The sequence below is a fragment of the Phaethon aethereus genome (assembly GCF_964289735.1).
Source record: "Phaethon aethereus genome assembly, chromosome: 2".
NCBI classification, from domain to species: domain Eukaryota; kingdom Metazoa; phylum Chordata; class Aves; order Phaethontiformes; family Phaethontidae; genus Phaethon; species Phaethon aethereus.
The window spans coordinates 146,228,313-146,255,623 of NC_138582.1; the positions used below are offsets into that span (position 1 = coordinate 146,228,313).

The window sequence follows — 27,311 nt, forward strand, 5'->3', positions numbered from 1 at the left end:
TCCTCAAACGTGAGTACAGCCCCAGTGCAACCTCAGCATACTTGAATTGCACACAGTCGTGCACATGTAATCCACCTTCTGCACAGGTAAGGTTTTAAAACCTTATTTCTTAGTTTTATCCATCAGAAAGGCTTTAGCAATGACAACACTAAAGCTGTTTTTGTTCCTGCTGTGCTTGAGAGCTTGAATATTCTTTCAGTGGCACTACAGACTACATTACAATGAGCAATGCTGGTGAAGGGACAGGAGGTGAAGGGGATAAAAGTGACAACTAGGAGAGAGTTTTGTCTTTAGTCAAAATCCCACTAAGGCAAAGATTTTCTTAAGAACAAAAAACAAACAAAAAACCCCCAAACCTTTCCCAAGCCTCAGCTCTAAACAATTCCATAGTCCGTGTCATGCTTGAAATGAAATACAGACTCAAAATACAGGGACTCATCTCTATTCACTCACTTTGCTTTCTTCAGGAAGTTTTCACTGAATAGCAGTGACAAAATAGGCCAGTCCATCCTGGAATGCAACTTTTAAGCACCCTGGCCTCAGGAAGGGAGGTCTCAAGTACAGAGGCCATCCTGTTAAGGGAAGAAATCCTCAGCAGTGGGACTAGCTGTGAGAATAAAGTCGTATTTATATAATAAATACTGCCATGTTGGGGAACTATGAGGTAGTAGTCCTATTTATGCAGAGCAGAATTATTTTCAACGGCACCTTTTCTTTCCAACCTAATTTCTCACAATGCAACCCATTATGACAGAAGGATCTGAAAAAGCTTTTTATATCCTACCAAATATACACAAGGATAATTAGTTCTCTTTTGTTATTCTTCTGTAAGGGTTTATTATTGTGGAGAAGCTTTTGCAAATTGAAAGAGGCTGCATTGCATTCTGAAGGCAGAGCTGTTCTTGGTCTTTATTGTGTAGAGATAATTGAACAGAAAAGTTCAGGAAAAAAGGTGAAAATATAATTCATTATGAACTCTACAGAAAGATCAGATTACCACATCTTAAATTCCTTTTAGACCAGTATTTTATAATCACATTCCACAATACGTTAGGTCATGCAATGTAGATGAAGCTTCATACTAGATAGAAGCAAATGTCAACGCAAGTTTTGTTTCCTAACATTATAAGCATTTTCTACAAAATTTACAAATCACATCATATCTAGTAAGTATTCCCTTTATAATCTGTAGGTATTTTGACTATCAGTGAAGAAACTCAGTCTTAGAAGTCTCCAAAGAACTTAATTCACTATAAGTGATAGTTATATTCTTTCCCTCAAACAATTCCCAAAAGTAGATTCTAATACTGACTCATTGTGTTTTAAGAAATTTAGGGTTGAGACTTCTTATATAATGAGCCTACTGGGTTTCACTTTGTCAATGCTGTTACATTCCACACTTCTAGCTAATTTCCAGTTACACTGGGAATTAAAGAGCCACTGGCCTGTGTCTACCATTGTTCCACTGCCTGGCTCTGCCTTTAAAATTCACATCTCGTGGAAGCTGGTGTAGTTGGTCAGGTGCAATTATTTTGCCCCCAATCTACCATCTGTGGCTTTTTGAGTAGTTTGAGGTTTTTTTGGCCTCTGCTCCTTCTGCCTTATAGACATGAGGCTGGCTCTGTAGCTGTTGGAAGTGTTATTCTTCCTTTTAGTAATGTCTCCTTACATAAATTGAATTACGATGTACATTTTTAAGGTAAGCCTCTTTGAAGACTTCTAAACCCATACTCTCACTCTTCCATGTCAGGGCCTCAAAACACACATAAAAACAAGATAAAGGGCCAGACTTGTGCCTAGTTGGAAAGATGAAACTGTATGTGGTGAAAGCTTAACTGTGTTTGGAAAAGTAAACGTGTTCTCTTCCAATTTGAGAGCATCAAGTTCAATTTCTTGCTCTGTTTTACGGTTTCTATGGCAGTTTTTGTGCAACAAATTATTTAATCTCTCTGTATCTGAATCCCCTCTCTATAAAATGCTGTAACAGCACTTCACCTCAGAGACATTTAAGTACACATGTAAATCTTATCAATACCATAAACATTGTTCTTTTAGCTGTATCTTTTAAAGGTACTAGGTTGTCCAGAGGAGGTAACTCTGTAACAAAACCAATATGTATTTAAAGACAAAAGGCTCTATGTTTTTCTCCAGGTACTAAGTCTCATCTTTATCCCAACTACCCTTAAACAATTCTACTTTAAATAGGACATTTTTGTGTCATCAACAGTCTTCAGCAACTTAAATCAGGACGTTAAAAAGGAAATATATTTTTAAAATTATAGAGATTGATGCTTTTTGAAACATGCTAATAAAGAAAGAAAATTTCTAGGATGAATCAGTCTGTCCATGTGTTAAGTTTTATAGCTGAATTATAAACCTTTGGCAATGTGATGTCCATAACAGAAATGTTTATGCATCCTTAACAACAGCTGTGCAAGCAACAGCACCCAAATACAGTACACAGATAAAGATTTACACTAGAAAAAGAGAAAAACCTTTACCTTTCAAATGTAAATAATACATAATTCTGAGGCACTAAATATTTCCTATTCTAGTAGAATCACGCATATGAAGCGCTCAACTCTATGTATTGTCACTGCTTTCCATCTTTCAATCCCTTCATTTATGCTGAGAAATTGCAAATCCTTTATGCATGGAGCATTGAAAATGTATAAATATTTTTGAAGAGGTTTCTTAGAAATGAAAAAACTCTGGTCTTATTTGAGTCATCCTGTGATCTAATCATAACTTGTGTCAATTATGAAGTCTCAGAGACTGAGGATTTGTTTTAAGCAAACAGGGTTTTATTCTTTCTTGTATTTTACGAAAACAGAAATTTCATGCAACGTTCTTGAATGAAATATAAGATACCAACTTTTAAAATTCAAATCTATTATTGTACTTACTCATACATAGGAGATACTGCTGGGTCTAACTGCTGTTAAAATTTAGAAAAACACTCAGTTCATGGCTGCAGAATGGATGGAATAGCGTGCCAGTATCTATCCACATGACTTACGCACACATATGCCCCCAAGCAAACACATTCACATCAATATTAGTTTCCCTGTCCCTGTTTCCCAATCCAGATCTAATTGCCTATGTTGTAATATAATTGCTTCTTCCAAGCTTTTGGACTTCATTAACTACTTTCAAAGAAAAGATGAACTTACAAGTTCGTTCACTGAAAAGAAAATAGACAATTCTAGTGACTTACTTTTTTAAATGAAAGCTGTGTCTTTCAGGGAATTACATTATTCCAAGCAGTAAGACTGAGGTAGAGTCAAACACTGCAAGATGCCTGCAAGGATCACACGAACTGGCAAAACTGTTTGAGATATTCAAAAAAGCTAACTAGAAGTGAAGCTAGTCTTCCTATTGTGCTCTCTAGAGTAAACAGAAGATGGACTCTTCCATGAAAGACACCAAATTAGGCTCTCAGCCTGAACTGGACACGGCAGGAACTTTTTATACACTGCTGAAAGTCAATTAACTCAGGTGGGTGACACTTAACCTCATCACACCTTGGGCAAGTGACCATGCTATGAATTTTAGAGCTGTAGATGCACTCCATTGCAAATGAATTAGGATATTGAAAAAGGATTTAGACTTCTACACTACTGGTAACTTTTTTTCCTTATAGCAAGGAAGTTTCCTCACCAAAACATCCTCAACTTCAGTGGTGAACTTAGAGGAGGAGATGCTTCAGTCTCCCACTGATTTCTCTCTTGAACTCCCTCGTAAGCTACCAACAAGACAGCCAGTTGGTACCAACAATAAAGTTTGGAATGAGAATCAGAAAGAAAACAGCAATGCTGGTGCAACAAAGCTTTAGCCTTGTTGGAAAAAATTTTGGTCAAAAGAGAGTGGAGAAAACTTCTAACAATTTCTCTGGCAAGACAATTTGTTGACATAGCCGTTACCCTGCTCATCCAACACAAACCATATGCTTTCTTCAAAATATAAAAGATGTTAATTACTCAATAAGTGCTGCCCAAATATCCTGTCTACAAAGATTCTTCATGGGCTAAGAAATCTTCCAATAAGCTTTACACAGATGATTGGTTAGGCATTCCTGGCTTACTAGGCAACCTTTCTGGATTTAGAGCACAGTATCAGTGTCCATCTGATGTGAATGTGACAAACTTCAGGAAGGGTTAAAAGGAAAAAAAAAGGGTAGTGAATTTACATTGACTTTTTTCAGTCATGATAACTAAAATATACAACAGCATGGTCATCAGCTCACAGCAATGACCAGATGGACCTGGCAACAGGGGATGGTTACGTGGAAACCACGCTCAAAACTTGATTAGAAACATATTATTTAAAAGTCTCTTAACTGTTATAGTGGAACAGAGAAAACAGTTCCACTATAAAAAAAAGAATCAAAACTCATGGCCCAAAGCAATAACACAAGTATCTTACAATGAGCTCGATATACTTGCCAACTGACATTCCCAGGAAGAAAATATGCTGCTATACAGTTTCTCCCTATTTGCAGGTAACTGGCAATTCAAAAACCTTCAAAACTGGCAAAAGCAGGAAAGAATAATACTTCAGTAATTTCACATTCGTACTGTAATTAAAAAAGATAGAGCCTTTTAAAGTTAACTATGATAACTTCAGCTTGGCATGAATCATATCCTTGAAGAGTCAAAAGAGTAATTAAAAAAAGAGACTTACTTATTCCATGCTTGTCTAAGGTTTTTAGGGCTGTACTGTGTAAACCGTTCTGTAAGAGAAAGAAGAGACATATTCAATTATTTACGCTAAAACCAGGAATTTTTTTCAAATATATTTATCTACTGTCAATTTTAATAATTTCATCATTCCTATGTAACTACTGCAGCTCAAGTCCCAAGACAGGGAAAGAAAACCGAAAAAAGACCCCAACTTGCTAAAACAAACAAACAAAACAAAGCAAATTAAAAAATCATGACCTGAAGCTCGTTTACTGCAGCATCACCAGAAATTGAAATTTATACAATTACTTCGAAACTATTTTTTGACTGCTGGGGAAAAAAAAAAAAAGAAGCCTGAAATCTAATATTTTTTTCTTCGTCACCAATATACAATTCCCTGTGCCTCACTGTCATGTTTTTATGCTCCTCAGGAGGCATAAGAGTAAGTGTGGGTCTGTGTGACACACAAAACATGACAGCCACATAAGAGTCCATTTTTTAAAGAACACATATAAATAATGAGCAGAAGTAACAAGTACAATGACAGCTTATTTATTCAAGTATTTTTAAGTTCTTAAATTCAGATAGAAGTACTTTCTATCTCTCATATCCAAGAAGATGCTTGCTCTGCAGTAGGACTCTAGTTGGCAGCGGAAGATGTTATGAAAGCTGCTGCAGAAATGAAGAGCCAGTACTCTGTTAGACCCCTGAGCAGGAGCTAAGTGCCTCTCAGGAAGAAACAAATGCAATCCAGCTGGAGAATATAATAAGATTTTCCATGCAGCCTCATCGCACTGAAATCCTACCGTGTACACTGGTGCTCGCCCTGGCCAACTACCCTAGTGTGATGCCATTAGTTGCTATGAAGAAGTCACAAAGTTACAAAATATTCCATAAAAACTCAAAAATTAGTTTTGCTTCTTCTCCACCCATAAGCATGACAATTAATAGCCACACTGTACAGTCACAACAGTATTTTTTATATATATATGGACACACATATGCATGCATCTTACCGTGCAAAAAAACTATAAATGTAACCGGTTTGTGTTCAAATTCCTGTATTTGTATACTTTGCTTATGTCAGTTCTAAAGTTGTCATATATACTTCATGCATAATCAGTTCTAAAGAAGCAAAAACTACAACACATACAAAATCCTAGCATCAATGAGGATGATTTTGTTTCTTATACCTATTTTTATCTAAAGAAAAAAGAAAAAGAAAAGAGGTATGCAGAAACTTCAACCCTCATTGTCTTCCCTGGTGGAAGTTTTCAGTAAATGGTAGACCTGCAAACTGTGTCTGAGAGCCATTTCACATTTACAAATTTTGCTGCTTTTAACCATACTGATGCAGTTAAGGCAATGAAATCACTTCCTGTTAGATATGTCTGACAAATGTACTGGAAACTGGAAGCTACATCACTATAACTAGTTTTAGCACCAATATGAATTATAAATATCACTTATGTAATATTGTACCTAAATTTACTCAACTTTCTTAGCAAAGGAATGCTAACTACATAGTCATACTGTTAAAGGCTTTTAGATGTAGATGAACATACAAAAGTTTGAAAGGTTTTTTGTGGTGGTTTTTTTTTGTTTGGGTTATTTTTTCTTTGTATTACCAACAAAAAGTTTCTGCACTTGGAAAATATTTGACTATTGTAGATGACCTGTAAAGTAGCACCTAGCTGACTTCTGTCAGAATGAAGATGTTTAGCTAAGAAAAGAGACGAGTCTCAGCAACTCTCTGATGTGCTATCATTACACAGTTCTCAACAAACTAAAATTATTAGGTTGAACTTTTATGAAACATGTTATATAGTGTTATAAACCTTAATTTGTCATTAGGATTAGGATATTGTAAGAAATAAATTATAGGATGTGTGGTACATTTTACTAACAGAAAACGTACTGCTCCATAAATGTATCTCCCCAAATGAAATATTTTTATTGCCAATTTTGTGCACATTTCTTAACATACTGGAACTCATTTCTAATACGTCTCATTGTTGAATATGCTACCATATTACTTAGTGTGAACCTGAGAAGCATTAGATTCGATACCATACTACTGACACATTATCCTAAATTTTGTAAATTAGAAGCTCTACTGTATTTTCCGATTACTGCTAAAGTCAGTTATCCCAGGCACTTAGCAGCTTGGATACTATAAAAAGGAAAAGCAATTTAAACCATTGTGGTAGGTTTTTTTCTCTATTTTCTGTTAAGTCTCAATACCTCAATGAGTGCAGAATGTAAGGGTTGAAGAGGGGGAGGAAAAGAAGTTGCTGGGTACATTCTTACTGAGAGCAGCAAGTGAAGAGGCTTCCTTACAATTTTTTGTGTTCACATATTACAACAAAATAACTTACCACACCTGAGGCATCCAGATTAAAACTATAGGAAGTGCCAATTTCTTTTTATCTCTATTATACATTGCATGCAATGCATCTACTACAGATGTGCCAATGCCTCAAGGCAGGTCTTTAAATCAAACAGGCAAAGCACTCAGGATCATTATTAGACGCAGCCGTGGTTCAGTACCAGTAACATGGCACTGGAGTCAGTGCCTGTGATTATGCTTTAATATCCAATATCCAATCCACAAATAAAAACTCAATACAGAAGTACATGTTCTGTAGTAAGTAGTTCAAGCATCGTATTGGCATTGAGAGTACGACCCAAACTTACAAGGGAGAGGAACATTACAATTCAAATTGTACCTATTGTTCACTAATTCAGCTTCTGCTCTCCAGAGGAAAAGCCTGAGCTCCAGTAAGGCTAATAGCTAAGTTGCATTGGCCTCAACAGGACCTAAGCTCCCCCTTGAATTTCAGTGTACAAATGTGAATTAAAAACATATATGGAAGCAGATACTTACCCATAAAAACTAGAAGAAAATAAAGACTTTCTATATTTTATAATAGTCCAACCATAGCACTGTCCATTCATTTATGACAAAGGACTGAAAAGTAAGATGCAGCCAGGCAGTGCCGTGTAACAACAAGTTTGAGATACGCATGGCAGTTCAGCTAATAAAGTGCAGATTTGCACATTAATCTATTTTGGTGCAGAAAAGTGCTGTGTAGAAAGAGAACTGGACTGGAAGCATTGCTGAAAAGCTAAAGTAGAACTGGGGAAAGACAGATTTTGATTTTATGTGTCATTCTGCAATATGTTTGTCAGATACTGAGCTGGTTCAAACTGGCAAAAAACACTGACTTCAACAGAGCTACATCCACTTAAAATGGTTGAGAAATAACATATACAACATTTTCTTGACTGGACTGTCAGAGGTTCACTTTAATCAATTTAAGCTATTTACACTGTGGGAGGAAAGCACAGAATCAACAACTTGGCCAAATTGCCTTAAGGCCTTAATGTCCAAAGATCTAAAGATCTGTTTCAGTTCTGCAAGAAACTGAAAAACTGTGCCATGCCAGATGAGTTTTTACTGAAAAAGTGATACACTGGAACCAGTTATTTAAATGCTGTCATAAGGGGCATGCATAAGCAAAATGAAGAAACTTCTCAAAGGGAATCTTCCTTCTTTAGTCAGTCTACTGCTCTACTCTAAACCTCTCTTAAATAAGTACCTTATACACCATATTTATCAGGCAGGGAGAGGGAAAACTAGGGGGAAAACATGGATAGGTGAAACCCTGCCTATCGAGAGGCAAACATTAGTCCTGAGTCTTTAGTTTCAAACTCCATTTCTATGCTGTGTGACTGCAGACCATGCTTCTCCTAACCATTGGTATCTTTCCCCTCTACTCCAAGCAGATCAGAGGCTCCTTGCTTTAAATTCTTTATATGGAAAGAAACCACATATTGATAAAATACAGCTCACATTTTCCTACACAATTTTGTGGTCATGGCTGCAACCAGAGTCTTGTTAACTCTCATGGACAGTATAACTAAATTGGACTACTGTGGTAATTAAGCCCAGCCACATGTATATGCCAGCTCTTAGTACTCTCCTGAATTAATCCTTCTTTAGAGAATAAAAACCACAATAACACAACCAGCTGATTTTTTTTTCAGAGTTGCCAGAACAGAGAAGCTACAACAAACTGTCCTTGAGCTTCTCCATCATGATCCAGTTTTTTAAGTCCTGAACTGTGAAACCACAATATTACGTAGCTATGAACACCAATCTTGCAGTCACAAGGCAAAAAAAGAGGTAACTTAACATCCCAACTTTTACCTGAGGATCTCCTGCTTGTGTCCAATTAATGACAGAACTGGAATTTACTCTCACAATTACATCCCCAAGTTTGATTCTGAGTCACATTTCAGAGCGACCAACTCTCACACACCTCTATGAATGCCTCTGTCCTTTCATACCAGGTGGATTTAACACAACCAAATCTAAACCTATGCATATGTGATTGTGACCTACTGCATGATATTACATTTTATGATACTTTCAGGCACATAGCTTTAGTTTTTGTTTTTTAGATGGTCCCATTGATTTGATCAGAGAAACCAGTAATGGCAGTCAGTAGATCTTGACTGTATGCGAGATCCTGAGAATACCACAGAACTACCATGAATGCTCCTCCAAAAAAGAAATCTTTGCCTGACAACATTACGAAAGGCAGCAGCACAGATGATCCAAATCTAGGTCCAATCTTGTGGAAGAAACCCCATGTAGTGAAAACTCACCACCTCTCCCTCAGAACTGGATGGTAAACAGTGCGAGAATTTCACACAGACGCTCACATCATCACCCACCCACACAACCATCCTCCAGCGCATGCAAGTCACTGTCAAGACCATGAGGCACACCATCTTGCTCACTCTTACCAGCATGGAAATTAAAAAAACCTGAAAAACTGTACATTTACAGATCAAGATTTGATCTCAGATGTATTTTGAATTTTTATAGTTCAACTTGTGATTATATACACTAGAGTTCAAATCTTTTCAGATTATTATTATTAAGTGTGCTTATTTTGAATAAAAACACTGGAAGACTGACATAGTAAGCTCATCTGAAATTTAAAATAAAAAGTGTAATTTTCATTTCCTTTATGCAAACACTTAAATATTTGCAAATCTTTTGGGAACAAATTAGGGAAACAAAATTTGATCCTCTGCATTTTTATCCCAAATATACAGTCATCATCCTCCCTAGCAACCATGTCTCACTGTTAAAGATCTAGCTTTTCACATGGGTGCTGTATTTCACTAGTCAAAGGTGATTTTTGCTTATGTGAAACAAAAGAAGGAAGAGATTTTTGGTATTGTTTAAAACCCACAGCACATGAAAGTGTTTACCATTTGCTTCTTACACAGCCAAGTTAGCCAAATCTTGATTAAGTGGCACGTTCACAATCAAATACTGTGTAACGAGATCTCTACATAGGACTGCATAAATAAGACCAAACATACAGTACTCGTATTCCTTATTGGAAAGAAGTACCAACTGCAAGATCTTCCTGTAGCATACCATTTACTCTTAAGATTTTAAAAGAGCATAGAAAAGGAGTGGGCCAACGTATTACATCCACGCCTTCATAAGTCCAGCCTCGGCGCCACGATTTGCCATTCTGCTGGGCACCAAACACAACCCACTCAGATGCTGGGTGGCACAGGTACACAAACGTTCATCCAGCAGTAAATGGTTTTGAGTTGCTCTTTGCTTCAGACCTTGCAGCACAGCTTACTCAATGCCAAGGAAGTTTTTACAACTGTGCCACATGAATAGTAGCATCCACAAAGCTACTGGAATAACAAGTGCAAAATGGAAGCAGAAGTGAGCAACCATAGGGAAGAGAGGGAGGAAATTCCTCCGGCTGGTTGATTTGGCAAACCTGAGGCATCAAAAAAATTGTGTTCCTAAAACAACTGCTCCCAAACTGTACTCAGCTTGAAGACTTAGGGTGAAAAAAAAAGCCTGTGCCAGAAATCTCATCTATTATACCCAGCCGTATTAAGTGGTCTTAGAAATGACAGTATTTTTATTTCTGTAAGAAATAGACAGTATTTCTTATTTCTTTCTATTTATTTCCTTTATACAACCGCTCTACAGCTACACTGTTATATATGCATACTCACTTGTGTGCCCACATATATACCTACATGCTCTCCACTGCAAACATCATTATCTGCCTGATAAACACACTTCATCTGACAGCCCTGCATCAAGGGCAGGTTCAAACAGAAGCAAATTTCAGCAGAACTCACTGGTGAGCTTATTAGCAGACCACTGAAGGAACTGCTGGTCTGCTGTGAGAATTGAAAAAATAAGCACTTGCATTTTAAGTAACATAAAACAAGACGAGGGTTTTTTCTCTTTTATCAGGCAGAAAAACACATGACCTATTATACCTTTGCCACGTTTGCCTTGAAAGGAGCTAGAATAGGCAAGAAAAGCTACATAAGGAATTAGAAGCAGACTACAGTTTGATTTTTTTAGCTCCTTTTTAGCATTATTGATAATCAGCTTCTAGTCTAAACCAAAGAACTTAAAATGCAGTTTGACTTCAAGGCATTTTTCATGTTGTTAATCAAAACATGCTGGCTAATATGCATTCCTTGATTAATGTTCTTCTCTATTTAAAACCAAATGTGATTAGCTTAAATGCAAATATTTAAACATCACCATAATTAATATTTTGAAAAGTCTAACACACAATTTCTTTAAACACATTTTCTTCACATTTAAATAAAAAGTCTAAAGTGGCTAACACTGTATTGTGGTATGTAAGACTCATATGATATTTTTGTTAAAGATTCCATCCTAAAAATATTTAAATTATGCTAGCTACAGATATAAAGACAAGCATCCATGCTGACAAGCAAAATTTTCAAGCACTATTTGCAGCACTAATGTGCAATTAGAGTTTTTACTGAAGTCCATCCACAACTGGAGTTAATTGTAATAATGAGTTAAACTTTGCTTTTTTGTATGCCAAATGTCTTGAGAAAAATTACTTCAATTCCCCATCCACTCCTCTCTCCTCTCCTCCCCTCCCATCCCCTCCAAAAGCACCTGCGTTAGCAGGGCACAGGCTCTGTGAAGAGGATGCTGTTTTCTACATTCTCTAGTGAGCATGAATAGAAAATGTAATTTCAATAGTCAGCGTTGTCTAAAGCCCTGGGCTTTTATAGCAAATGGCTCCACCTTCTAACAGGGCTCACCCTGGCTCCCTTGCATGTATAGCAGTTACTTTAACTTTTCCGTTTCATGCAATTTTGTTTAAAGAATGGTGAAAACACTGACAACTCCGCTTCCCTTGGGTTATGGATACCAGAGACTTGAGGAAACACCGAATATTAAAGAAAAGGGGGGGGAAATTTGAAATGAATTCTCTTTTACAGCTCCCTCTCCTTTCTTTCTTCAAGTACTCAAATTCCTGAAGACTACATCTACACCAGTAAGTTAATTGTGCTTGGGACAGTTGTCTGGCTGAGACACCATCACTGTCCTGTGTCCATAGAACAGCAGTACCCCTTCCACCGCCATCCCCCAATATAGATGCAAGGCATACTTCTTACTGGGAGTGGTCCCCAGCCCACACGAACTCCCAAACCATGCCCAGGAATTACATACTTGGAAGTACTAGTTGTCATGAGCTAAAGGCCTGACAGAGGCTGCTCTAACAGTTTAAGAGCAGAGACTCCCACATTGCCTAGGAACATTCCCTGGCATCAGTGTAGATGTAAACAACCAAGATATTGATTCAGCGTGTAATGAATTCTTGACAGGCTTTGGGGAAACTCTACAGGAAAAACTGTTATGAAAGTTTGAAAAGCCATATGTCCTTATATACAGTATTTCCATGGGTTTGTGCCAAAGGAGTTTAGTCTCTCAGACCAGCCCTAGTCTAAATGAAGACTTAATCCTTTGAAAAAACTTGGCTATCAATCTGCTGTTAAGATGCAGGTAGGCAGATCATATTTCTAAACTAAATCTGTATTTATTGATCACCTGGGAAGCAAAGAAGAATTCCCGAGTCAGAACACCAGCTCTGCAGTGGTTTTGTCAGTCACAGACTAGGGATTTTTTAATAAATCCATGAAATACCTGTCAGTCTCTGGCAGACTCTGTGTTATGCAGCATTTCCTATGAATGCTGTTTTCTCCCTCTAGCTTCTTTTTGTCTTCTACTTTCTCCTTAAGGAGAGTCTCTTTCTTTTAACTCTTTTCATCCTGACTTTAGGGATTCTTTTTTAAAAACCAGTCCTCAGTAGATGTTTCTACTTTCTCATAAAGGCGTGTTTTCAGGTGTATTATTTTATATTATATCTGATCGTGAGGTTCAGGCTCCCACACCATCAGCCCAAAATTAAATATTTAACTGTCTTTCACAGTTTCCTAAGAAAACTGATGCACGTTGAACATTACAAAGCATTTTTACATTTTCTCCACCTGCCTAACAAGGAAGATCTACTTTTTCTTGACCATCACCATCTCTTCATGGCCACCATCACTTCATTTATCTTCTGTTGTTACCATATGTTACCTCTCCCACTCTGCTCACTGACAGTACCTTCTGATAAATCTCAATTTAACTTCCCAGGATGGAGGTTACGCAGCATCATTCCCAAACACTAATTGACAATGTAGAAAAAGTAAAAATTTGACTTCAGTGTAGCTGTTGATACAAAAGGCTTATCTTGCTCAATTATTTGGAAAAGACTCTGAATCCAGGAGAAATGGCTGGAGAAGAAGAGAAGGTAAGACTCCAGACTAAGAAAAATGGGAGATTTAGTGACAATGGAGAGAATAATACACAAAAATCAGGAAGACTCAGACACAAGACTGGTAAGGAAGCAGCTTGCTTTGGAATACTGCTTCATCTCCACTCATGCAGATGAGACATAGCAGATGCCTGCTTTCATTTTGTTCTTGGAGACACTGGTCCAGTGATACGATTGGTGGTTGGATCTGTTTTAGTGCAGCAAATAAACATATTTCTTCAAGTATTGTAACAAAAGAATAAATGGTGAAAACATGTTGCCCAAGTCATGTGTCAGAGGGTCATGTTCATCATTTACAGCATCTCTGTCCAATAACCTGTAAGATGGGGCTTCTAAGTTGGATGAAACCTCAAGATTTTATTGAAACACAACTAACACTTCTTCATAATTTTCTCAAACTGCCTTCATATTTGAGGGCAGATAATTTACTTTCACAGTGATCCAGAATGGCTGCGTTTCTTTAGTGATATGTGAGTACAGGAAGACCCACTCAAGATTATAGCAGTCATAACAGCTTCAAAGTGAATTCAAGGTAACCCAAAGTTACTGAAACATTTCTGAAGTATTTCAGGATTTTCAAATGCATTAGATTATCCTTAAGTAATGTACTAAGCAGGACATTTGTGCATGTGTGCACAGGTGCAAACACAAACTGAGAGGACCGAGGCTGAGGCACAGAGAAAGCTCAAAGACCGGGCCAACTTTTAGCTTTAAATACCTCCCATATTACTTAGAATGTTTGTAAGATAGAAAGTAATCAAAGATCTCAAAGCAGGCAGATAAAATACAAGTTGTTTTCTGACTTTTTAAATGGCAAAAAAAATTATGATTGTTTCATTGTCACAATTACAGGCTATTAAAATCACTGAGGTTAGGGGTTTAGATGATGTAGAGCCACCCACAGCTAGCCTTAGGAACACATTTCTCATTCAGCCTCAGAAATGTTCCTGCATATTAAGATGTCAGAGATCATCGTTGTTTATGCACTGGCTGCTTTCCATAATAATCAGACCCTTGGCCACTCCAGTAGATAAGAGACTAATGCCATGTTTTTCAGACATGTTTCTCCTAGTGAACTGTGATTAGCTCTCTGCAGCACAGGACTGTGCCCTATCAAATCACAGCATGAAAATTTATTTAAGTCTGTATGCAAACAAGAAATACAATGAAATTTTGTTTCTATTCTCAATAGTCTTCCCAACTCCACAGGCATTTAATGTGCCCAGCATTTTTTTAACTACAGTAACTATTTATTACTGATACTTTCTGTTCAAATCCCATTGTTTTACACTTACAGAACTCAGTTTACAGCGTTAAAGCCTTGCCTGAGTGGATGTTGAAATTTTCATCATCAGTGCTCTCTGCACTTCTCAATTTATCACACTTCGTTTGCAGCTATCGGTCTTAAAACTCACAAAGACAGGCAAAGCACAGAAGTTACTTAACCCCATATCATCTATATTTAAATGCAGTAATTTCACAAATCTTAAAGAATAATGGAAGTGGTTCAGACTTGGCAAGACATTTCAGGTTCTCTCTTGCATTCCTCTGCTAAAGAAAGGAAAAGATTAAGTCACCTTAAATGTATTATTAAAGCATTAACCTCCATTTTTGTGCCAAAGAAGTCAGTTGGGAAAGAAGAGTCTTTCCATCCCGTACACTGAGGAAATCTCTAGCGTGTAACAACAATTTCAGACCAACAGGGAGGGGAGCATGGCTGGCTAAGCACCTGTGGAAGGCGACAATGCAGTTTTGCCACAGCCAGAAAACTTTTGTGCACAGAATGGCATGAAGTAGAGCATTTTTTAAGAAGCAACAGAGAACCTGGTATCCGTGACCAAACAGCTCCAATGACCCTAATGGCATGAGCAAATAGTGTAATTCAGCCCAGCCCACAGGTCAGAGCACTTTGTGCAGAGCATTATATGCTGGTACACCAGTATGATCCTTGAGGTTGTGTGTTTTGTTGCTCTAACCATTCCACACTTTACCAGCATAAAGTTCAATTACTCAGTTTTGGGGTACGTAAGACAAGTTTCAGTTGCCCAGTTAGATTACGCTTCCTATTCCTATTGCATTCCTATGGTTCCTTATAGCAAATAAGAAACCATAAAACAAACAAAAAAAACCTTTTACCATGGCGAGGAAGGATATAGGGTGGCACAAAGGGAGTGCAGAACATAGTATGTGTACAGAAGAGGGCTTTTTCCTTTGGAGTGCTCTCAGACCTCCACGGCGTACGGGACTTAAGAAGCTCAGTGCTTTGCATTAAGAGGCCCTAGGAAGATTAAGTAATTGCCAGCAAGAATAGTAATGACTCTGACTTGCAAATCTGCATACTTCACAGATGTGGAAAGGATCCGAGATAAAAAAGACCACACCATGCAGAAATGGTGAAAATACCGAGTGACCATTTTCTGTCTTGGAGGTGTCTTTCCTCCTGTCCCCATTCTGTGTTTATATACATATTATGTATTCACAGCTGACAAAATCCATAGTCTGGGATGGAGAAAATAAAAGCAAGTCTAACATAATGCCTGTATAAAAATTAGATTTAATGAAATGCCTATTGTGGATTTATTTCCTGATGTTCTTCTGTGGTAATAAACCCACATCCCTTAACACACTTGGAAGTGAAACAGAAAAATGAAACCAGGGAATTTCTTGGCTGCCATCTACTGTTCAAAACTTTTCTGTATCACACAGAAGAATAAAAACAAGAACAAACCCGAAGATTGCTCACTGACTTCTCCAGGTTTTCTCCTCCTCTTTACTATTCTTGGATAAAAACAATGTCTTTGGACTGCTGTTAAAAACCACTGTAATGATTCTGTGTATGTTTTTACCTTTTAATTGATAACAAGAATGAGAAACACAAAAACTTGTAAACTTAATGACACACTGATTTAGGGAAGAACACTGTAGTATTTTTAGTATTTCAGTGAAAAACTGTACTTTTTAAAAAAGCTCTACTAATTCACTATGGAGCACTAGAGAGTGATTTCACTATACAGCAATAAGATAGCACTGGGACAGAGACTGAAAAGCAATGTGCAAGAAAGCTGTCTGCTTTCCCTCTTCTCAAGACTTTGTGTCACTATCAGGGTAAGCCCCACAATGTATTTGTTTCTCTTGCTCTCTTATTTTGAGCTCTGCCTACATCTCATTGTCCTTTTCAACTCCTCTGCTCCACCTCCCGTGTCTTTGCTGCCCCAAAGAAGCCACTATGATCCTGCAGATCCGACGAATAATACAGGCTGGAATGAAAAGGGAAAGAACTTCTTCATCTCCAACCTACAAGATGGCTTGGAAATCAGGTTTAAATGACAGAGGATGCCAGGCTGTCACTGACTAAAGCTGAAGGAACTATCATCTGCAGTAAAGGAAAACCAGGAGTTTAAGCGAGAGACCTTAGGCCTGCAAGAATATCTGAAGTCAGATTCCTGGGTCAATTTTGTCACTCACTTCCAGACTTTAGTCATATGGTTATAAATTGAAAGCTCATCCTAGTAAAATATACTGGGAGCCAATTAAGTGCTTCATCTGAATGCACCTACTAACCTTCTCTTTACCCTCTAGTCCACACTCATTCACAGCAGCTCCAACAAGTTCAGGCTGCCCAGGCCCTGTCCAGTCACGTTTTGAACAGGATGGAGACGTCAAACCTCTCTGGACAACCAGTTCCAGTATTTCACCAGCCAACATGTCTCCTACTCGTTCACCTGCTTGGCATGTTTAAAACCTAGTATACCTAAGATCCCCACTCAAAGACTATATATACTACCTATATACTCATACATACATTCATAGCATAATGAAGCTGACCATGTACTTCCAGTCTCTAGGGAACAACCCGCTCCCTCTCACACAAATGTATCAGAAGGTGAAACAGCTTTTCAAGAATGGTTGTAGAATATGACAACTTCAAGTGCAACGCACATTAAAAAATTGAACATTTGCAGAAAGGTACTAACAGATGATCTAGTTGTAACTTCAGCTTTCACAAAGTGTTTTCTCTACTCTTTAGTTTCTTTAGTATTCCTCAAAGTTCAGGGCAGCCTGTGGAAATGTAATACCAATCAAGAATCAGCCTACCAGCAATCTGAAAAGTATGATACTCAGTGTCTGAGGAATACAAGCAGGTACAAGCTCATAGTGTAATAAACAGCAGAAAATGCAGAAGAAAGCAAAGCAATTAAACCAAAGAAATTAAACAAAAGAAAAACCCCCACCCTGAGCAAAATAAAAAGCAAGCAGCTAGAACAAGTGTGTTATGGTTCATGCACTGCATACCAGGTCATTCTGAAGCCTGTGGGCAAGGATGTAGTTATCAGTGTCCTGTATTTCCTGGAAGAGAATTTGGATGAACTTGGTGCTTTGACCTACCTGGTTTGAAATGGGGTAAAGAGTGGACTCCAGGCCATGTATCTTCATTTGGTGTTCCAAGTACCTGTACACAAGAAGAGGTGGTTAAAAAAAAAATTTTAAAAATCAGACATTGCTTTAATAGAGAAGACTTTACCAGTCATAGCACTGCATAAAGCCACTCCTCCAAAGAGCTCAATATACCTTACAACCTAAACTTTAAATAGATTTAATTTTGGGGGCAAGCAGGGGAGGAAGAGGGTACAAACAGATAAATGATTACCGCAGTTTAGAGGTACCAGTGCAGTCAGTAAAGCACGTAACAGCGCTGTGTTTCTGTCAGGTTGCCCATTTAACCAATACATGTTAAAGCTACTTTCCCCATTGACAAGTGTCAAGCCACCTGCATATTTCAGAGCACTGGTGTTACAGAGGCTAGATATTTTAGCTCAGAAATAATTTCAATTCCTGTAAGCTTAAATAAGCTGAACAGATACCTAATAGATGCTAGGACAGATTTGCACAAATGGTGAAGCAGATGACCAAGATCATGGCATGAACAAGAATGCACAGAGAATAGTTGTCATTTTAAATGGATGTAGTATACACAAAAATAGTCAATTTTTAGGAAATACAGATTTTATTGACTCACGCATTATGCTTTGTTTCTATTCACTTCAACTGCCCTCCTTCTTGTAGTGTAAGTCAGACCAACTTTCAGTAAAGTATTTAACACTTCTCACATGCATCTTACATCATCTGCTTACACAAAAAGTTCACCCTCTGTGTCTTTGGCACAAATCGTAAATAAATTGAGAAAACTGCTGTACTTAGTTCTCCCAAACCTGTTTTTGCTCCATGATGCAAAACTGTCAATCCTTGCTTTAAGTCGAGCCTAGAGGAACACCTGAAGTAGCAGTTCTAGAAATGCACTTCTGAATAAGTTGTGGAGTTTGATATTTTACTAGTGGGATCTTCCTTGTTACAAATTTACACCAGTTTCTAAACAAAATGAAAATGCTAGGAACTGTTTTCAATATTTGCTATAAGCTCAGGCCCTGGCATAAAAGGCTGATATAAGTGAAAGCATTTCACACCAGCCTGGTGCTTGTTTTGCATTGTCATAAATGTACAAAACCCCTTGTCAGCCCTGTCGCTACCTGCACTGCAGATCTTCTGAATAAATCTTTTGGACCTGCATATCTTGAGTCACTGTGATATTCTGTGGTCACTTACACCTGCACAAAACAAGCACCAAGTTAGTGGGAAAAACTTTGGTCCAAGTATGTGAAGGTTTGTAACACTTCATGGCATGCTACAAGACATCTACTCCCAATCCTTTGGAGCTGAAAAGATTTTTTTGTTTTATTTTATTGTGTCTGCTGCAATATACATATGGATTAAGAGCATTAATGGAAGGAGCAATCTAGAATATTTGTTGTACTACTTAAACTACATAAGCATTTGTTCATGTTGATAAATTCAAGCTTAAAAATATTCTTAGAAGCAAGACTGGGAAGCTAAACCACAAAAAATTTCTCTTCAACTCTGCCAGAAATTTATTGCATAAAATTTAGAAACTGGCTTAAAAACTTGAGGCAAAACTAAGTGACCTCTTAAATAGATACAATTCTTACCTACAAGGCGTGCTTTAGGACTCTAGGACCTCAAGTTTGTTAAGCAGGTTACAATACTAACGTGTTTATAATCTAAGAATATTAATGCAAAAGTCATCTTTCTCCACGATCAAATACAATAACCAAATAGTCCAATTTAGATGTAGTATGACCAGCAGGAGGTGAAAGCAGAGCACCAGGGTGTCAGAGAAACAAAGATGACGGTAGCAGTGCACTTAGACAGTATATGTTCATGTGGTTATTTGGCTATGCAAGGTCACTGATTTTATTTGTAAATATTGTTTGTAGGACATTGCTTTTAGTCCTTGTGAAACATGTCCTAATCGGCATTTGAATAAGATAAAACTGGCCCTGCAACCCTGATTCATCACAACACCCGTACTTATTCCATTAGAGCACAACTCTCTCATTAAACATAGAAGAAGTTAGGAGACACTGTTGACACTATGTCACTAAATCAATTTGCAAATAACTTTCACCCAGCTTCTGTAGTAATCAAGCTCCTGGTGCCAAGCGCCTCCCAGACCAGCAGAGGGAGCCCGTGCATTAACAACAGGGATTCTTGCCTCGGTTTAAATTAAGACATATGGTCCTCAACTTTACAATGCCTCTTAGCAAATCAAAGGAATATTCTCTCATCAAACGTTATGAATATAAGAAAACTAGCCAAATGTATGTTCTTAACTATCTGCTATGTTAGATGAGACATAGGCAGCTAAGGCACTTGTACAGTTGTATATTAAAACCAGATAACAAAAGCTGAAACTTCCAGTGCAAGGTACAATATTTATCAGACCAATTTATTGTAGTACTTGGAGCTAAGAAATGGATTATTCTGATTTTCAAAGTAACATCAGGTCCAGTAACAGAGGTCTTCGTGGGATATCACTTTTGTAATGAATCTTATATCACTCACAACCAATCATTTCATTAGTTTTCCAACCCATTTCTTTAATATTATTCCAGCACATCTGCTGTTAGAGTGTTTAAGAGCCAGCTACAAACAAGTTCTGTGCACTGTAGTACTCAAACCACCTACAATACTTATACCTTGTGTCAAGGGTAGCAGACAGGTTAAAAACAACTAGGGTTTTCTATAATCTAAATGCTTACCATTTTTAAGGTAGGGACACTTCGTAGTTCAGGCAAGGAGACAAGACATTGTATTTTAATGCATTGTACAAACACTATAAGACCATCTTTCTTCCATGCAATTTTTAGCATGCACAATACAGAAATTCACAATATGTGACTATCAGTCAACAAACAAGGAGGAGACAGCAGTGAAACAATCGTGGCTTTGGATAAGATGAAACAGCCACAGCCTACAGGTATGTCAACATAAAGAGATTTGTAAGCATCACCTTGCAAGTGATGCTTCTAAGCAGCAAACAACCCCGTTTTGATGAGGTGGGATTAGGCAACCCAAAGCAATGAGTTTTGACACCTGCTATAAACAAAGCAAAGTGGGGTTCATATATAACACCACAGCAGAGAAGGATCTGCCTTGTTTTCTGGCTTACAAAAGAGAATTAAGGGACAAACACAGGAAAGGAAAGCGGAGGAGGAAGGGAGAACCCAAGAGTCTTCTGGTTTTACTCCAAAACACTGTCCCTTAGCAGTTAAGACTGATTATCCAGACCAAATCACTGGCAACATCTTAGTATCTAACTGATTATATTATATATATGAGGGAGCCAGCTGTAGCAAACCACTGGTTACCCAACCAGGGATGGAGAGCAAGTGAACCTTACAGCAATGAGTGGAAGTGGAAGATCCAGGAGACACAGCAGCCTAGGACAGAAACTGAACACAGGAGCTGTTATTTTACGGGTGACTTCCTAGCCCCAACTATCCTTTCACAGCCCACCACGTACTTTTCAGCCCAAGCATGCCGCCAGGAGTTCTGTCTCTTTCACATTTTTTCTTTCAATTCATGTTCCAAAAGCATTAAAATAACCGCCACTGTCATGGCAATCAAGCCCCAACTTATACTAGAAATAAGCTTTTATTTACCACTGAGAATTACTTGGAAAAAAAAGACTAACTTCTTTGCTTTCTCTACTGATAATTTGCTTCTCAGCAAACATTCAACTTGCATGGCTTGATACCTGTTTTTCTAGTTGAATTACTGACACAAGAATAATCTACAATTCTTAAATTTGTAATGGATTTAATGTTTTACAGGGACCAGGATGGTTGTGGTTTCTGTAAAGAAAACTCCAAAACATGCAGGTGTGTTGCTGTTACACACTACACACAATTGTAACATAAAACACCCTGGGCTCTTTTATTCCCTAAAAAATGAGATAAAATGACCTTCTCATTTAAAATGTGCTGTTCAAAATCAGGATCAGATTCTAATGTAATTTGTAGGGTGAGAAATCTATTTATACGAAAATAACAGATTTACAATACGTCAGGGTACTGAGGGCCAAATACTCTTACTGCCAGTTGACATTGTTACAGTTTGGCAGAAAGTTACGAAAACAGAAAGATTACCCAGGAAATGCAACACAAATGCATTGAGGCCTATTGCATTGCTTAATTTTTTAATATAAGAAAAAAAGTTGTTTGCTTTTTTGCATCTCATTTTACAGAGACTCATCATTCCCCTAATTAACGTGCTCCCTGGTGTCCAAGCAAGTCATTATTTTATGGAGAGCACTACCCACTCTATCAACACAGTTAGTCATGTTTTCCTGTATTCTGCTTCAAATGCAAAAACATTCCTTATTACTGTCATGTAATAAGGTCATTCTGGGTAACAATTTGTCCAGAGAAGTCATCTGAATCTCTTGTGAGATGAACAGCAATGCAAACCTCTCCTGCCAGCTCTTTCCCAAGTGCTGGCATAATTAATAAAGAACAAGCTTTTCCATTTGCACTACAACTTTTGAATATACGAAGCCATATATTACTGAAATAATGCTTTAATCCTTAGATCTGATGAACCTTCAGAAAGGCGATGGCTTGCACTTCAAGAAGGCAAAGAACATGCAGCCAGTGGTATTATTCAGGGTTTTGTAGCAACAGAGCACAATGAAAAGCAATATCAGCATGCAAATGAGCTGCCTTTCCTTAGACAATGTTTATGAAAATCAGGCTAAGCAATTTGCTGAATTTTCAACCTTTTTCACATTAGGTCAATTTGATGAATAAACAAAGTTTAGTCAAAAAATGTCAGGAGAGTGAATCTTCTTTTTTCTCCCTCCTTTAATAAAAAGAGGTGTTTGTTGAAAAATACCATAGAATTTTAACTAGGAAAAGTTGCAAGCTGTATGTAAAAATGTTTCCTTATTTTATTTTTCCTTGTAAGGATCGTCAAGATTTCTGTTCTGGTCTTCCTATGTGCTGGGTAAAACATACTGTGTTTAGTGAGTCCTTGGCTGTGATGTACCATGGAAGACTATAGCTGTCTGAGGAACTGAACTTAATAAAAAGAGGAAGACAATAAGTACTGCAGAGCCATTTCCAAATCAGTAATCTCTCCCTTTTGACTGAGATTTGGGAGTTTCAGATGTTCTGTTTTTCAACAGAAATTTGCTATATTCTCCCAAAACATAAATTTCTACTGAAGCTTTCAACTTAGTCAAAAACCTAGGAGTCCTCCTCCTTTTTGTTAGAGGAAAGTACGTTACTGCTTTAGATTTGGCTCTTGAGAAGCAGTGCGAGTTCCAAGGTTTTGCTACGGCAGCTCCATCACTCCCTGAGCCACCTCTGAGGGTGGAATGTCCCATCTGGTCTGGAAGAGGAGAAGCTTATGCGATCTCTCTCTCTCTCTCACAGTTGGTCCTGGTGCTAAGCCCAGACAATCCAAATATTGCCCCATTCCCCTCCTGAGGATTTGCTGCTAGGTAGATCTTAACCACATCTTCCACATCAGGGAAAGTGCTGTATTACCACCTCATAATGTCGGTGAGCACAAAGTATGTGTAGTAGTGAAGACCAAAGGAGGAACTTCTTCCTTCAGCTTAGCATTTGGTCTTAGTATAATGGGTTAAAAAAAAATATTGAGCAACTATTTGTGTATTATGCATGCTGACTCAGTGTCTGCTGACTGACAACTGCAGCGAGGCTTCCTTCAACTCTCTGCTGGGCGCGATGGATGACAGCTGAGTGTCAAGTTTAATATCCAAAAGACAGAGATGGAAATGAAATTGCCTCAATATCAGTCGTTTCTTCACATCAGGAGCTTGGCAGTTCAGTTTCCATAAGGAACAATAAATCTATCAGTTTCTGTAATGCCCTTACGCATTTGTTAGGTAGAGGCTGAACACATTTTAACTTTGGGAAGATTATGGGTGTTCCACGAATCCCAGTTGCACTGGAAAAGTCACTTTATTTTTTCCTACAAAAATGTCTATCAACAATAGACAACATATATACGACAACAATGTATTTATTCGGATTCATGAAAAATAAAGACCATATACCTATTCATTGCCCTTGAGATTTGAAATATTGGAGCCTTACTTCATTAAACGAATGAATTATATATAGTTCCTAAACCAGGAATCCACATCAATTCAAATTTAAAACAACTGAAGTGAGACTGTGTGATCAAGGCAGCCTCATCCCACATGGAAAATACTAAAGGCCTTGTTCAGAGCCCTAAAGCTGTATTTTAGTAATGTTTTTTCTTACATAGAAAACTCTTTCTGTATTTTTTCAGTCAACTGTCATCAAAACATCCCTTGATTATTCCCATACAGGTAAGAAAGAAAATACCAGCCAAGTAGAGATGCAACATACTAAGCATACAGAAAACAAAGTAATGTAACTTGTATGATTCTTCTTAACAACAGAAGTCTTTAACAAGAGCCTGTAATTCATTATGGACAAAAATCAGACATCCAAATTCTTAATTTTATGTATAGAACAGGTTGTATTTTTTCTTCCTTATGTCGCTGTAAATGTTATCAAAGTCATTAAAAAGAACCAGCAAAACTTGCAGTGATGGTACGTGGTAGAAGGAAAAACAAATTCACCACCACCATTTCATATGCACATTGCTAATGTGTAGCAGAGTATGTTTAATGTGATCTACATTCATTCAGGACATTAAATCAGAAATACAGATTTGAGAGAAAACTAGTCTGGTTAGAAAACAAGCTGTTTGGAGTATTTCTTTTTCAGGAGTTCTAAGAAGTACCTGCTATACAGACAATGAGTACAAGACATAACAGCAACAAAAAAAGAGAGAAGGCATCTCCTCACCAACCCCATAAGCTTGTTTCTGCTGTACGTGAAGTGATGCTGTTTTTTAAAAAAACACAAGCTGCTGAAGCTTATTGACTAAGGTGGAAAAATGAACCACTAAGAACAGAATGAGGTTCACCTACAGCAAAAGGCTGACTCTTTCAGCTGTCAAATGGAATATCATCATTCCCTTACATGTGGGTAATAAAACCACTTGCTTTTAGCATAAGGAGTGATTTATGATGAAGCTGGCTTTAAAAGCATTTACATAATGTGCCAGTATGGATGAGGGAAGCAAAACATGAAATTAGTATCAACATTCCCACAAAATTTTAGCAACACTCATTAATTAAAAAAAAAAAAAAAAAAATCACATTCAACTAATATTTGTGCTTTAGCTCCGTCAAGGATGAAAAATAAAGTACTTGAAACAGTAAAGGACCCAACTGTTCTTAATATCCTTTCCCCAGAGAGGTGAAATACAAAGAAGTCTTGCCAGGAAAACTTTTTAATATGTCATTTTCCAACCTTACTTGGTGTATATAATTGATATTTGAGTAGCTGCCTGCATTGAAAAGTTAAATTTATCCCAATGCTGTTTCTGCGCTGTTTGCGGCACAAGTAAACAAACTCATCATTTTCTTCATGCCCACGGTAATCACAGCTACCTTTTTGAGGGACAAAGACACCACTGCAACTGGCAGAGACACCACTGCAACTGTGCTAACATGAGGAAGACAACGGGGACTGGAGATTTTATAAACACACTTGTCTGCCTTTGCAGAGCCTGGCTCTACCTACTCTCTCTGCATGTGGAAGTGACATCTGGGAGGAGGAGGAACAACAGAGCAGGCATCACCACAGACCCAGCACTGCAGACCATCAGGACAGGATTAAATGGAATCCCCAGCCTTAAAACAAAGCACTACCGAGGTTTGATATGCTGGTGCCCTTAACTGCTCAGTCAGGGCAAGAGTTTTGTTTTGGAATACCAAAAAGGACCTACTAAATAGAGACTGCATTTTGAATCACAGAAAGGTCTGTCAATGAGATGAGTTTTAGAAACCATCTCTGTCCATAATCTAAATTGGAGAGAGAACAAAACCAGAGTCATTTAATCTAAATTTCACAATGAGAAAAAAGCAAGTGTGAAACAACTTGTGCTGGGCTAGATCCTTGTCCTACAAGTAATCAGTACATCTCATCACAAAAACCTACTTTAGTAACTTACAACTTTCATAAAGGTTCACATGGTGGAAGAAGCTGGTTTTTTATTTAGTGATTCTTACCAAAACATTTCTGTGAATGAGACTACTGCTAAAAACACTAAGAAAACAGGATTTTACAAACACATTTTGAAAACAGTGGCTTATGCTGTTGAGAGAGGATGTGAAATTAGCAGCGAAAGGAAAAAAGGCAAACTCCTGACAAAGACTGCGCTTCCCTCAAACCAGTGCAACCATGCAGCACTTTAGCCAAATTACAAGTTAATTAAAAAGCGTAGTACATGCTGAAAGGAGACACTGCTTAGCTCCAAAGTGAAAAGAGGGCTCCTTGGTGGGGGATGCTCTATGCTGAAGTGGCTGAAGCAGCAGAACTGAGAACCTGTCCTTCCAGCTTTCCCAGCCACCTGTGCTGAAGAGTCTCCTTCCATCAGCAAACAATCCCATCATCAGAATAAAAAAATCTTGACATTAAACTAGATTTAGTGTCTCTGATACCTGCTTTCGAGCTGCAGAAACTATAAAACACCTCAACAGGATAAAACTGACATTTATTAAGAAGAGAAGAGAATTTGAAAGCTTTTGTAGACCTCAAAGCTGTGGATTGGGAAGAGACCGGGAAGAAAACTCATACAGAATACTAACAGCTGGCCTCAATAGATTTCTATCCCCTTCCTCCAAGGAGGCAAGTTTGCTCTTCTGGCGTTGCCAGAGCTTGTGAGCTCTCAATAACCTTGCAGAGAGGGAAAGAATTCACCAAGGAAGATCTTGGTGTCAATACATATGGAGGAAGCATCTGCTGCTGATTTCTGTGCTGGAAGGTCTCTTCCTTACCATTTGGGAACAAACAGAATGGTTTTCTTCACTGCAAAGGAGAAGGAAGACAGCAATTTTCTGTCAGAAGGTCCCCCTGGCTCACAAGTCATGCTTGTTTACATACCTTTTAAAATCTGCTCTGATTTACTCCATACAGAATGCTATATACTCTGCATTTCAGATTTTCTATCCTGTTTGTGTTGTAAAGCCTTTGGAATAAGCCACCCAAACAGACAGTCCTCCTCAAATATGCTCATTAAAGACTTATTTCAAGTTTTTTTTACTGACTTTTTTCTTTAAACTGAAAAAGGGAGGGCAAAAAAAAAAGCCAAAAGCCTGTGGGAGGCTTTTATGAAATGTACTTCCACAAGCCCTGCTGTGCTGGCTCAGCAGCTGGCTCATTTGAACTCCAGGTATGCACTACACAGGGCTTTTTTGGAAACACTGGCTTATTGGAAAAGCAATGCTGCTTTTGGATCATAAAACTGGCTTTATGATCTTTTTGAAGACCATAAAACTGCCTCAGTCAACACACACAAATTCCTACAGAGTGTCACAGTGTCCAATCTCATTGGCACGGGCAAAGCTACACCATTGCATCAGGGTACTTAAAGGCTTAAAGCTGCCATTCAGCTGGAGAGCTTATTTAAATAATTAACAGACCAAATT

General features: G+C 37.9%; 1 protein-coding gene across 2 annotated transcripts in view; it reads right to left on the bottom strand.

Moving 5' to 3' along the window:
* Positions 1 to 27,311, bottom strand: part of CDK14 (cyclin dependent kinase 14) — a gene marked incomplete at both ends in the record, with an annotated part of 262,343 nt that overhangs the window by 20,959 nt on the left and 214,073 nt on the right. For both annotated transcript variants that reach the window (XM_082015334.1, XM_082015335.1), the window contains 2 exons: positions 4,684 to 4,732; positions 17,786 to 17,849. In XM_082015334.1, coding sequence (XP_081871460.1) covers positions 4,684 to 4,732; positions 17,786 to 17,849 — 113 coding nt within the window. The remainder of the gene's footprint in view (positions 1 to 4,683; positions 4,733 to 17,785; positions 17,850 to 27,311) is intronic.